The 11708-nt window shown below is 42.4% G+C and overlaps 1 protein-coding gene across 4 annotated transcripts in view; it reads right to left on the bottom strand.

Annotated features, from left to right (window-relative positions):
- Window positions 1-1818: 1818 nt before the first annotated feature.
- The window catches only part of Rpap2 (RNA polymerase II associated protein 2), a 66478-nt gene continuing 56588 nt past the window's right edge, over window positions 1819-11708 (bottom strand). For 2 of the 4 annotated variants that reach the window (XM_005077390.4, XM_040733458.1), the window contains exons 12-13: window positions 5025-5174; window positions 1819-2270 (exon numbers count right to left, since the gene is read on the bottom strand). In XM_005077390.4, coding sequence (XP_005077447.1) covers window positions 5033-5174 — 142 coding nt within the window. In that variant the 3' untranslated portion in view covers window positions 1819-2270; window positions 5025-5032. Of the gene's footprint in view, window positions 2271-4609; window positions 4798-5024; window positions 5175-11708 lie in introns of those variants that run through there. The other 2 variants (XR_005872304.1, XR_005872305.1) reach the window with 2 other exon arrangements.

Below are 11708 nucleotides of genomic sequence, written 5' to 3'. Positions count from 1 at the left end.
GGGTGTTATTAGTCTAGTTTGGCCATTGTAGTTTCCACTGAGAAGTCAACTGTTATTTCGATGGAGTTTTCTTCATATATGACTTGAATTTTTTTCTATAGCTTTCAATACAGTTTTTGTTTTGTATACTTAATGTTTTAATTATAATATGCCCATAGGGATTTTTTTTCTGGTCTTGTTTATTTGGTGTTCTGTGTGCGTATGTCTTTGCTTAGTTTGGGTAAATTTTCTACTATGATGTTAAGATCTGTTCTATGTCATTGACTTGGGATTCTTTTCCCTTGTCTGTAGCTACATTTAGAATGTTTGTTGTTTTCAAGGTATCCCACATATCCTGTGTGTTCCTTTCCTGCGTTTTTTTTTTAATTTTTCATATTCCTTGCTTATTTGGTCTAGATCTTCTACTTTACTGTAAGCCCAGATATTCAGTCTTCTGCTTGATTCATCCTATTTGTAAGTCTCTACTTAGAGTTTCCTAGTTGAGTCATTGGGTTTTTTAGTTCCATCTTCATTCAGCCTTGAGTCCTCTCCAACATTTTTATCTCCTAATTGGATTTCTTTCTCAAGTCTTTGATTGTCTTTGTCATTTCCATTAGTCTTATGTCTGTGCTTTCTGATGTTTATTCTCCTTAGCTCTTTCTCCTTAATTTCACTGAGCTGTGTCTTTGTGCCTTCGGTAAACTCCATGAATTCTTTGATAAAGGTTATATATTTTTTAAAACTTTTGTGTCCTGGAGTTCACCTAGGTAATTCTCATGGGCAAACATCTGTACAGGACTTACACAGGGTTTGGAGAGAACATGCTGGCTGGATCTTTCAGACTCTTGGTATTCTTGGGATGAGATCTGGCATGTGGATCTCTTTTGTTCTGATTGTTATGGGCAGAGAAAGCTGGGGCAGAAAAGAGGAAGTATAGGTGGGTGGGTCTCTAGGTTGAAAATGGGTGGAATGAAGTCAGGTCTGGAGAGAAGGGATTGGGTTGGATACAGAATGTGTAGAATGTGTTTCCTTTTCCAAGCATGGAGGCTAGAGGTAGATTTGGTTGTGTTGAAAAGTTGACTATGGCCTGGGAGAGTCCTGTGGTGTGAGGGATGGTAAGGAAGATCCTGAGCCAAGCCTAGAACTCCTTTGCAGTGCAAGCAGGGGAGGTCAGACTAGGCTGCCATACTGGTTGTGGGACCCAGGCTAGGTTTGGCCAGTTGTAGGAAAAGGAATAGATGGGAGGTCAGGGGAACTCACCTGGTTAGAACCTGGGAGAAGGATGTGGGAAGTCCGGGTACCAAGTTGGAAGCTGCTCAGAAAGGTTCCGTGGATGGTTGTAGGTTGAGGCAGGTCCTGGTGTAAGTCTAAAACTAGCTGTGGTACAGGCAGGGCACTGGATGTGGGACCTAGGCTCGTCCTTGGAGGAAATATGAGGATTGTGGTTGCCAAGTAGGGTGGTTGGAAGCTATGCAGAAGGGATCTGTGGGTGGCTGCAGGTAGGGCAGGTTGTAGCATAAGCCCTGGCTGTATCATAGGTAGGACCCCGTGGAAGCCAAGAGATTAGCTGCTGTACAGGTGGGTGGGTGTGGACAATATTGTGGGCTCATCCCTACAGGTGGGGGTGGTCAGACTGGGCTAGCACTGGTTCCAGGACCCTGACTAGATATGACAGGTTGGGGTACTCACCACGCTAACCATGGAGGAGAACATGACAAGTTCCAGTACAAGTGGGGTAGAGAGGAATCCTGGGAGGGCTCTGGTAGGAGCTTAGAGCTTGGCTGCAGGGCAGGCGGGGAGTGGTCAGCTTTTGAAAAAGTGACCAGACTAGTAAAGGACTTCATTGAAGGTCACATTTATTGACCTAACTTTTGTTGTTACTTGTATGATAGCATTTACAACTGCCAAAATTATAATCTTCTGGCTGTAATAAACCCCCCCCCCAAAAAAAAACAAAGATAATTGCATCTTCTTGAATATTCATTCAAGTTTCAGTTTTTTTGTTTGTTTGTTTGTTTTGGTTTTTTTCGAGACAGGGTTTCTCTGTATTGTTTTGGAGGCTGGCCTAGAACTCACAGAGATCCACCTGCCTCTGCCTCCCGAGTGCTGGGATTAAAGGCGTGCGCCACCAACGCCTGGCAAGATTCTGTGTTTTGAGGTTCTCCTTCTTCCTGCTGGGGTCATGGCTCTCCTGACGAAGTTATACTCTCCGTCAGTCACTCATGGATCCTCACTGTGTAAAATTCCAGATATGGTGAGTAGAATTCATTTTGTATCTTCCTGAATTATATCTGGGAACCAAGAAGAGTCTGAATAAGACATGTAAACTATTTTAACATCTACCACAGCTGTTAGATAGTCCATCTCTTCCACATCATTACCATGCCTGATGGCTGTTTGCGTAGAAGAAACCCAGTCTGTATTCTATTCCAGAACAAGTCTTAAGATTTTTACATCTATTTCCTATGGCTTATAAAAATAAAAAATCTAAATAAGAGAGGTAGTATAATAAGGTTTGTCCGTTTATTTTATGTATATGAGTATTCTATCTGCCTGTAAACCTGCATGCCAAAGGAGGGCATTAGATCCTACTATAAATGGCTGTGAGCCACCATGCGGCTGCTGGGATTGAACTCAGGACCTCTAAAAGAGCAGCCGGTGCTTTTAACTGCTGAGCCATCTCTCTAGACCCCATTTAAAAAAATTATTTATTTTATATCCAGGCTGTAGTTTCCTCCCTCCCTCCACCATCCATTTCTGTTCAGAAAGGGGCAGGCCTCCCATGGATGTCAACAAAGCATGGCATATCAAGTCGCAGTAAGACCAAGCGCCTCCTCCTGTATTAAGTAAGGCTGGGCAAGGCAATGCAGTATGAGGAATAGGGTCCCAAAAGCCAGTAAAACAGTCAGAGACAGCCCCAGGAACTAAAGCCAAAACTGACGGGCGATTCTCCATAAAACTGAAAAGCTTTCATAGTACAAGGGAGGGAAGCAATCAAAAGTGCTGCTCAGTGGCTTTTGGAGCCCACTGCCTATATAGGGAAACTCTCTCAGCTAGATACAAGGGGGAGCATGGACACGACACAGGGATGTGACCCCACCTCTGCGCTCAGCCGTTCCCTAAATGATGTGACAGACTTTGATGTCCCCCATAGGAGGCCTCACCCTCTCTGAGGAGTGGATTGGGGTGGGAGGATGGGAGGGAGAAAGTCCTGGGATTGGTATGTAAAATAAGATTGTTTTTCATTTAAATAAAAATTAATTTGTAAAAGTGCTACTCAGGCCGGCTCTGGTGGCGCAGGCCGGAAGGATTTGCTGAAGGAGGCAGAGGCAGGTGGATCTGGAGTTCGAGGACAGCCTGGTCTACACATGGGCTGGAGAGGTGGCTCAGAGGTTAAGAGCACTGACTGCTCTTCCGGAGGACCTGAGTTCAATTCCCAGCAACCACATGGTGGCTCACAGCCATCTACAATTCAATCTGGTGCCCTCTTCTGACAGAACACTGTGTATGTAATAAATAAATAAATCTTTAAAAAAAAAAAAGTGCTACTCAGTTGTGATGCCTACCATGAACTACAACAATCGTCAGTATGGCAAGTCATCCCTAGGGGCAATAGTGGACTCTTATCTTAGAGGTGACCAGCAGCTGTCTAATTAGACTCAAGGTTCATTCAACAGCGGGGAAATCAAAATCATGCCTGGTACATGAAACCTAGCCAACTACCCAAGGCTAGTGAGGTCACGAATCTTAAAAGGATTACTGCTACTTTTAAACCAACACAATCCCTAAATATATTCTCAATACTTCTACCCACAGATAAGTATAGCTTCTCATTCCTAGCCAAAGAAACTTTTCTTAGCTGTAGGCAAAGACTATCACAGAAAACCACAACTGCTCAAAATACAGCAAGCAACGGATCATGGGGCACCCAGTCCCAACAGGGAACATCTTGGAAGAGGGATGGGAAAGCTGACTGTAAGAGCTGGAGGACCAGGAGGAATTGTGCCTACTAGAAACGACAGAGAACCTTCATCTATGACACTTCAATAATATGGCGGCCTAAACAAGAACAGCACCAATAGGTATGCTAACATGGAAGGGGGAAACTCCCCCACCTCTAGACAAAGGAGAAAGGGGGAGGGGAGGGAGAGAGAGGACTTCCTTACCTCCAATCGCCAAAGCAGAGATAAGGAAGACCTTTTCTTATTACATATGCTTATTTCTGTGTTGCTTGGCTTTTATAATAAAGAGAATTTTGAGTTAAGAAAATGCTTCCCGCCGGGTGGTGGTGGTGCACGCCTTTAATCCCAGCACTCGGGAGGCAGAGGCAGGCAGATCTCTGTGAGTTCGAGGCTGGGCTGGACCGACAGCCTCAAAAACAAAAAAACAAAAACAATACAGAGAAACCCTGTCTCATAAAACCAAAAAAGAAAATGCTTCCCAAGAAGGTTTGCAATTTTCATATTAAATCTGTATCTAGTTGAGCACACAAAGGGGCATGTGAGAGGAGAAGGCAGTGAGAGGAACAGTTAAGGGACATCCTGATGGCCCGGCTAGCAAGAGGCCACGACCTGAACTGTGTCTCTGGGAGCAGGTATAAAATTCAGTAAAGGCAGACATGCAGATTTACCTGTTTGTCTGCACTGAGGTAACTAAGATGCTGGCCCAGAAGAGGGGCAGGGGACCGAGAAGGCTCGTGATGGGCTACTGCGGTGAACTGCTGCTTGCTGGGAAGAAACCCGGTCAGGTGGAACCAGCGGGCCAGCCTGAGAACGTCCTGGGATGTCTGAACCAGGACTGCTGCTCTTCAAAGGGAGACTGCAACAAGGAAGGGCACAAAGTAAAAGCGGACAGGAAGCAGCAGAGACATCTGAGGACCAGGCGGTAGGTGAGTCTTTAGCAAGCCGGTGTCAGCTTGAGGTTTGCACTTGGTTTTTGAAAGTTTAAGCTGGTGGTTGGGGGCATACACAGGTCAGTGGGAGAACACTGGCCTAGCACTTATCAAAAGCTCACATAGGTAACAAAACAGAAACAGTCCAACTCACCACATTCCTTAGCAGCTGGTTCTAAATATGATGGTTAAATTTTCAAGATCTTCACATTTTAAATGTAGTTCTGCCAACAGGGTGGCTATGAACTGTGTAAAGACCACATTTTTCGGAGAATGCTTCTGAATGCCAAGAATTGGTGTCAATCTGAAACCAATAATAGTAAATGCGTATGAAGAAATGAGAAGGGCTGGAGGACACATCTTCAACTTGCCACGGTGAATCTCCCGAGGAAGATGTTTCTCTGAAATAACAAAATTCCTAGACAAATGCTTTACTAAGATAGAAGTCTCAGAAGACTGAAAGAGCAACAATCCCTATTCAATAATTAAAGACGTCTACATACCTACTAACATGCTCATTAAGCCAGCAAAAATTCTTAGGATAAAAGCAAAATGAATAAAATTTTTATTTGTAGAATGGAGGTGATGGGGGAGCTTTGAAAAATCTCTATATAGAATGTTTGGATTACACCATTTGAAGAAAAAGACAACAAACAGCAAGCAAGATTACCTTTTAGGATGAAACTAGCATTTTAGTTTTTTAAATATTAAAGGCATTTGATAGTGATCACAAGGCATTTAATACCGATTGCATGCTCTTTTCCTTAAACCACTTCTGATAAATCTCTCTAAGACTGACTACATATAATGGAGACTTAAGTTCTCAATGAAATGTAGTCAATAAGCAAGACTTATTAGAAAACTTTTTCTTTTTTAATGTGCTGTGGACTGAACTTAAAGCTTTGCACATGCAAGACAAGTTACCTTATAGACACTAAGATTTTAGTAAGGCAAGCAATATATAAAACCCAAGATCATTGAGTAGACTCCTGCCTAGCATTCAACCCCTCTTCCACAAAGAACCAAAGTAACAGGCATACATATATATTGACGTAAACAATCGTGGGAGAACAGGAAATCAGCAAGAGTGAAACTTGGAGGTTCCAGATACCTGGACAAGAGCGCAGCCAGGGCACATATAAATTCTCTTGTACCTGCTACCACAGCTTCACAGTCCAGGAGGAAGGAGTTTTTGTAGAAGTAAGGGTCAAAGAGTCCCAGCCAACTCTAGCCACGAGGGTGCTAGTGATTCTAGCTACTAGCTCCTGGGAAGTTTACCGTGCTCTTAGATTTACTATTCCAGGTGGGCTGCTAGCCTAAGTATGCAGAGTAGAATCTCATACCCTCGCCCCCAGGTGTCTTCACAGTGCCCTGTCAGGGGCCATTCTGAGAAGTGAGATGGGAGTCTGGACTAATATGGGGCTCAGAGACGCCTGTTATTCTCATGTCTAGGCTTCCACAGACATTTCGTTGCACTGTATAGGGTTTGGCCGCCTTGCCAAACATAACTTGGCTCAGTAGGGCAACTATTATCTAAGTCTGCTGAGTACACCATACTGTGGAGAATAGGTATTGTGACCTGCACAAGGTGCTATCTTTGAAAACCAGGATATCAGCGTGCTTGCCCTGCAATCAAAGATATATATGGACTCGTGCTTCTCCCAAGACTGAAGGTCAACCAATGCCCGCTTTCCCCACTGTGTCAAAGCTAGGTGCCTGTTACTGTCAGGACAGGGAAAATCAGCATCATTAGCCTGGGTGTCATGAGGGGGTCTTGAGCAACTCTGGTCCTAGCTGCTGCCTCATCCCCAGATAAAGGGGATCAGAGAACACTGCCCAACTTTGACTATTATCCCTGCTCTTAGTCAGATACTGGCACGGAAGCAGCAGGGAGCAACACAAATAGGTTTTGCTGCTACTCTGCTTGGTAGTTCCCACTACTGCTCTATCTGTGTGTCTGTCTGGAGGGCTGCCGAGCCTCCATGAGTGCCCCAGAGGAAGCACTGAGTCCTTTAAGTGTCTTTCTTTTCAGTGTTTGTTGGAGACGGATGGTTTCAGACACCTCTTGCTAGTGGCAGAGTTTGGTAGAGGCCCGCTGTAGGAATGGTGACACACTGGTCAGCCTACACCCAGTGTTCTCTACTGCTGACATGTGGACTGTAGAGACAGTGGTCTTCTGGGCTCTGTAACAGTATCCACTGTGCCCAAAGTCACTAATCACAGTTAAAAAACTACAGTGAAATGACAGAAGGTATCCAGTTAGATACAAAGTCACCAATGACCACAACTCCAAGACACATTTTTAAGAGAAACCTTCTTAAGCACTTTATAAAAGTGATATAGACACCTGTCTACTAGATGTACAAACCCCAGTGAAGAGATAAAACATATATGATGAACAAATACCCTCTTTAATTTAAAAATTTGTATTACTGTGTGTATGTGCATGTTATATGATTTGTGTATGCACTGTGGCTTGCACGTGGGGGTTATAGGATAACTCTGGGGTTGATTCTCTCTACCTCTTGTATGGGTTCTGGGATGGAACAGTTGCCAGGGTTAGGCAGCAAGACCCTTTACCCACTGAGCCATCTCATTGACCCCAAGAACATAGAAGTCTTTTGATGGGGGATGTCCTTCTGTATATGTGCTTGTCTTATTGGTTGATTAAATAAAGCACTGTTGGCCAATAGGGAAGCAAGATAGATGGGACTAGGAGTTGAGGATTCTGGGAAAGAGAGGCACAGGCAGTCACATTGTAGGACACGGGAGAAGTAACATGCCCGGACCCTTCCTCTGGTAAGAGAAGACCACCTGGAAACACTTAGATTTGCCATTATGGGTTAAATACTTAAGTCAGAGCTAGCCAGTAAGAAACCAAGCAACGGCCAACAGCTTATAATTAATATATTGTCCTGTGTGTTATTTGGGGGCTGAGACAGTAGCAGTACCCAAGTGACTGGTGGGAAGACAAGTGGATGAAATGCTTGATAAAGAATTTAGAATAATTATTACAAAATATCTCAATTAAAAACCAATGAGAAAAAGGTTAATAGCTAAATATAATTAGGAAGACAGTACAGGATATGTATTAGAGATACCACAGAAAGAAATTTTAAAGAAAAAAATGGCAATGAAGAGCACATTAGGTAAGAAGAAAACACACCCAACACTAACTAGTCCACTACTCCAAGCTAGCTAAGAAGACCCAAGAACTGACCACATAAAATGGACCTGAACTTGGGTCTTTGAAAAGATCCTAGTGGAAGCTGTGCGTGGCATTCACCCTTGTGAGACAGAAAGTAGACCTTCAATGAGCCTGATGCCAGTCTGGCTTAAATGAGTTCCGGGACACTAGGAGTACAGCCACATGGCAAGGTCCGGTTTTGAAGAACCACAAGTAACCAACCTTTCAAAAGAAGAAGAAACTGGAGGACTCCAGGACTAAGACCAACCTACAAAAGATGATTATAACTTCCGCCACAGAAGCACACAGAAAGCTAAACCCCACTAGGAGAGAGGTGCACAGGAGAAATAGGTAATAATACTGTTTATAGTACACATAACCAAACCATGAAAATGAAGCAGAAAAAGAACAAAGAATATTCAAAACAAGTAAAGGACAACACAGCCAAACTGATTAAATTACTATTAAAAGAGGTAGAATGAGCTTGTCCTGGTAATGCAGACTTGTAATCCCTAGCACTCAGGAGAGTGAGTCTGGAGGATTGCTGTGCCATCAAGGTTTGCTGCTAGGGAAAATTCCCTTCACCAGGAAGGACAGAGTGAAAGGCAAAGGATGGAAAATGAACATAAAGTAACAACAGTTGCTACTTTTGCCTGACAAAACAGACGTTCATGAAAAATTATTCACCTAATGTTAGAGCACACTATTATATGAAACAAACACTACTAGAAGAGACTGGTTCTAGTATAACAATGGTGAGTTGTCAACCCCCCACCCCCAAAATATTAAGAGCCATCAGAGTTACCCTGTATTATATAGCAAACAAACATAACAGAAATTAACAACAGCTAAAGAATACAAATTCTATTCATCAGCACATAGGACTCTGTGTAGAACAGATCCCACGTTAAGTCTCAAAACAAGTCTTAAAAAAGGAAAGGAAGTAACTTGCTTTTCTGATCACACAGAATAATACTAGAAGTCAACAAGAACAAGCTTTCAGACATATAAACACATGGAAGCTGAACAGCACACTTGTGAATGAGTGGGTCACTGAGCAAATCAAAAGGGGATTTTTTTTTTTTTGAGACAGGGTCTCTCTGGCTATCCTGGAACTCAATATGTAGACCAGGCTGGCCTCGAATCCACAACCATCTCTCAAGTGATGGGATTAAAGCTTTGGACCATCTCACATCTAGCTCAGGAGTTTGATTTTTCTTGAATAAAATGTGAGATTCAGCAAAGGTACTATCAAGAAGGATGTTTATAGCACCTACCAGACATGGATGTCTGAATATCAGCAAAACACAGTATTTGTGGGAGAAGAGAAAGATCAATCAGAGCAGAGAAAAGAAATGGTGTGTGTGTAGGTGGGTCTCTAAAAAATTATACAACAGATCATTACATACAGTTGGTTCTTTGAAAGAATACAGCCAGTAAATCTTTACTCAGGCTTGGCAAAGAAAAATAAAACCAGAGATGTAAAGAGACATATTACAACTAAATGCCACAAAACTACCAAGTTTCCTTAGAGACAGTATGAAAATGGCCTGTTAAATGGATACGTGATCTATAAGCACTCAATTATGAGGATGGTAAAACCTGAATAAACCAATAACAAGTTCCACAATGAATGTGAATTGGCAATAAGCTTCCTAACAGAAAAGTCTAGGAATAGATGGATTCACTATTGAATTTTAGGAATCTTTTAGGGAATGAAAAAACAACAAATGTATGGAATTGAAAGGGAAGAGATCCTTTCTAGTTCATTGGGAGATTATCCTTATCCTGTAAGGAAAATGCACGGGATAAGGTGTTTACGATAGAATATCATAAACATACAAGATGTCTCACAGTATTTAACAAACAGGATATAAGCATCATTCTCTAGGATTTACTTTTATCTTACAGATGTGAAGATGATCCAATGTACCCAAATTAATAAATAAAACATCACATCAACAGAATGAAGGATAAAACTATTATTTCAATAGAAAAATAGCATTTGATGAGATGTAATATCCCTTCACAATAAAAACACTAAATAGGTATAGAGTTACTTCAATATAACAAAAGCTAAAAGCTGAAATTCTTTCCTCTTCAGAACAAGAATGGGATGGGGGCGCCTATTTTATTGATCGTATATACAATGCACTTCCAATTAGATAAAATAAAAGGCATACACATAGAACAAAGAAAACCTAGTTATACCTGTGTGCAGACAGCACAACTCTACACAGAAAGCCAGTAAATACAAAAGCTGACAAAGGAACCCGTTGAAACAGCAGGACAGAAGCATGTGAAAATCAATAGTTTTGGCAGGAGTGGTAGAGAACTACGGGAAAGAAAGTTGTGAGTGGTAAGTAGGCAGAAGGACATGTGGATGAGGGACTCATACAAGGTCTGCTAGTGACAGGAGTGTCACTTTGGGGCACGGAGGTCCCTGTAACAAGTCAGGGAGCAGACACAGCATTCCTCAGGCACTAGAGCCAACATTTCCTGCCTGTGCTAACTTTGAACTTTAGCTATGCTGCACAATTATACTCCTAGAAAGCCAAAGACGATCCCTTTAATGTTATTTATCCCCTTATATTTTTCCTTGGAAAATATTTCTTCCCCACACCACTTTCTAATAGAAATGCAAATTATTACAGAACTATATAACATGAACCTCCTAAGTGTCATTAGTTGCTAAAATTATTTCTGGAACAAAGGCAGGGGGTAAATGAATGCATATACTCTAACAGTTGTGGTGCCCAGTGAGTTACTTTTAGAGTCAGTTATCCTCTCTAGAGAACAGGCATTTGGAGCCAAGAAAGACAGGATGGTTTTGACAGGTTATAAAGTAGTAATATGTAAGGATGCCAGCCCTGGAACACTGACTTAGATGTACAATTTTACACATAAGTCAAGAGAATTATGATTTGTTATTTTACACATAAGTCAAGAGAATTATGATTTGTTGTATTTCCAAAGTAATTCATATCTAGAAGGCAAATGGACCAATATATAAAATTTGCACGTGTTACAATTTCTTCTCTTATCACCTTGAACAAGTGTTATTAAATATACCTCCAATCAGCTGGGCGGTGGTGGCGCATGCCTTTAATCCCAGCACTCGGGAGGCAGAGGCAGGCGGATCTCTGTGAGTTCGAGGCTGGGCTGGACCGACAGCCTCCAAAACAATACAGAGAAACCCTGTCTCATAACCCCCCCCCAAAAAAATACCTCCAATCTGCCAGGCACATTCTAAATTTTCCAGTCATCCTTAGCAAAAGGCTGTCTGCTCTTGTGGACGAGTCGGAGTCAAGACTGGAATGTTTTAGCAGATTGTTAAGGCTTGAGTTAATGATAAGGAAGGGTTAGCTGCAGCTACTATGAAAGTGCTGAGAAGCTGTGGGGTTCTCAGATTGAACTACAGAGCCTGTGTAGGGGGATACTGCACTGCGGCCAAGACAGGGTTCTATCTGGATGTCTTCTGTAAACTACAAAGGACTGAGGAACACAGACCTGTGTGCTTACGGCTTCCCAGGCTCACTGACAAAGACTTGTTACTTGTTAACAACAGTCTTTTCCCAGTCTCTTCCTGGCTGAGGATGTTGCATGTGACAGCGTAGTCTTTCTTCCTAGAAATCCATCTGATTCGTTATT

Source organism: Mesocricetus auratus, unplaced genomic scaffold (assembly GCF_017639785.1).
Source record: "Mesocricetus auratus isolate SY011 unplaced genomic scaffold, BCM_Maur_2.0 Super-Scaffold_100031, whole genome shotgun sequence".
Taxonomy (NCBI): domain Eukaryota; kingdom Metazoa; phylum Chordata; class Mammalia; order Rodentia; family Cricetidae; genus Mesocricetus; species Mesocricetus auratus.
Note: the sequence above shows the minus strand (reverse complement) of the source record. Positions and strands in the feature narration are given on the sequence as shown.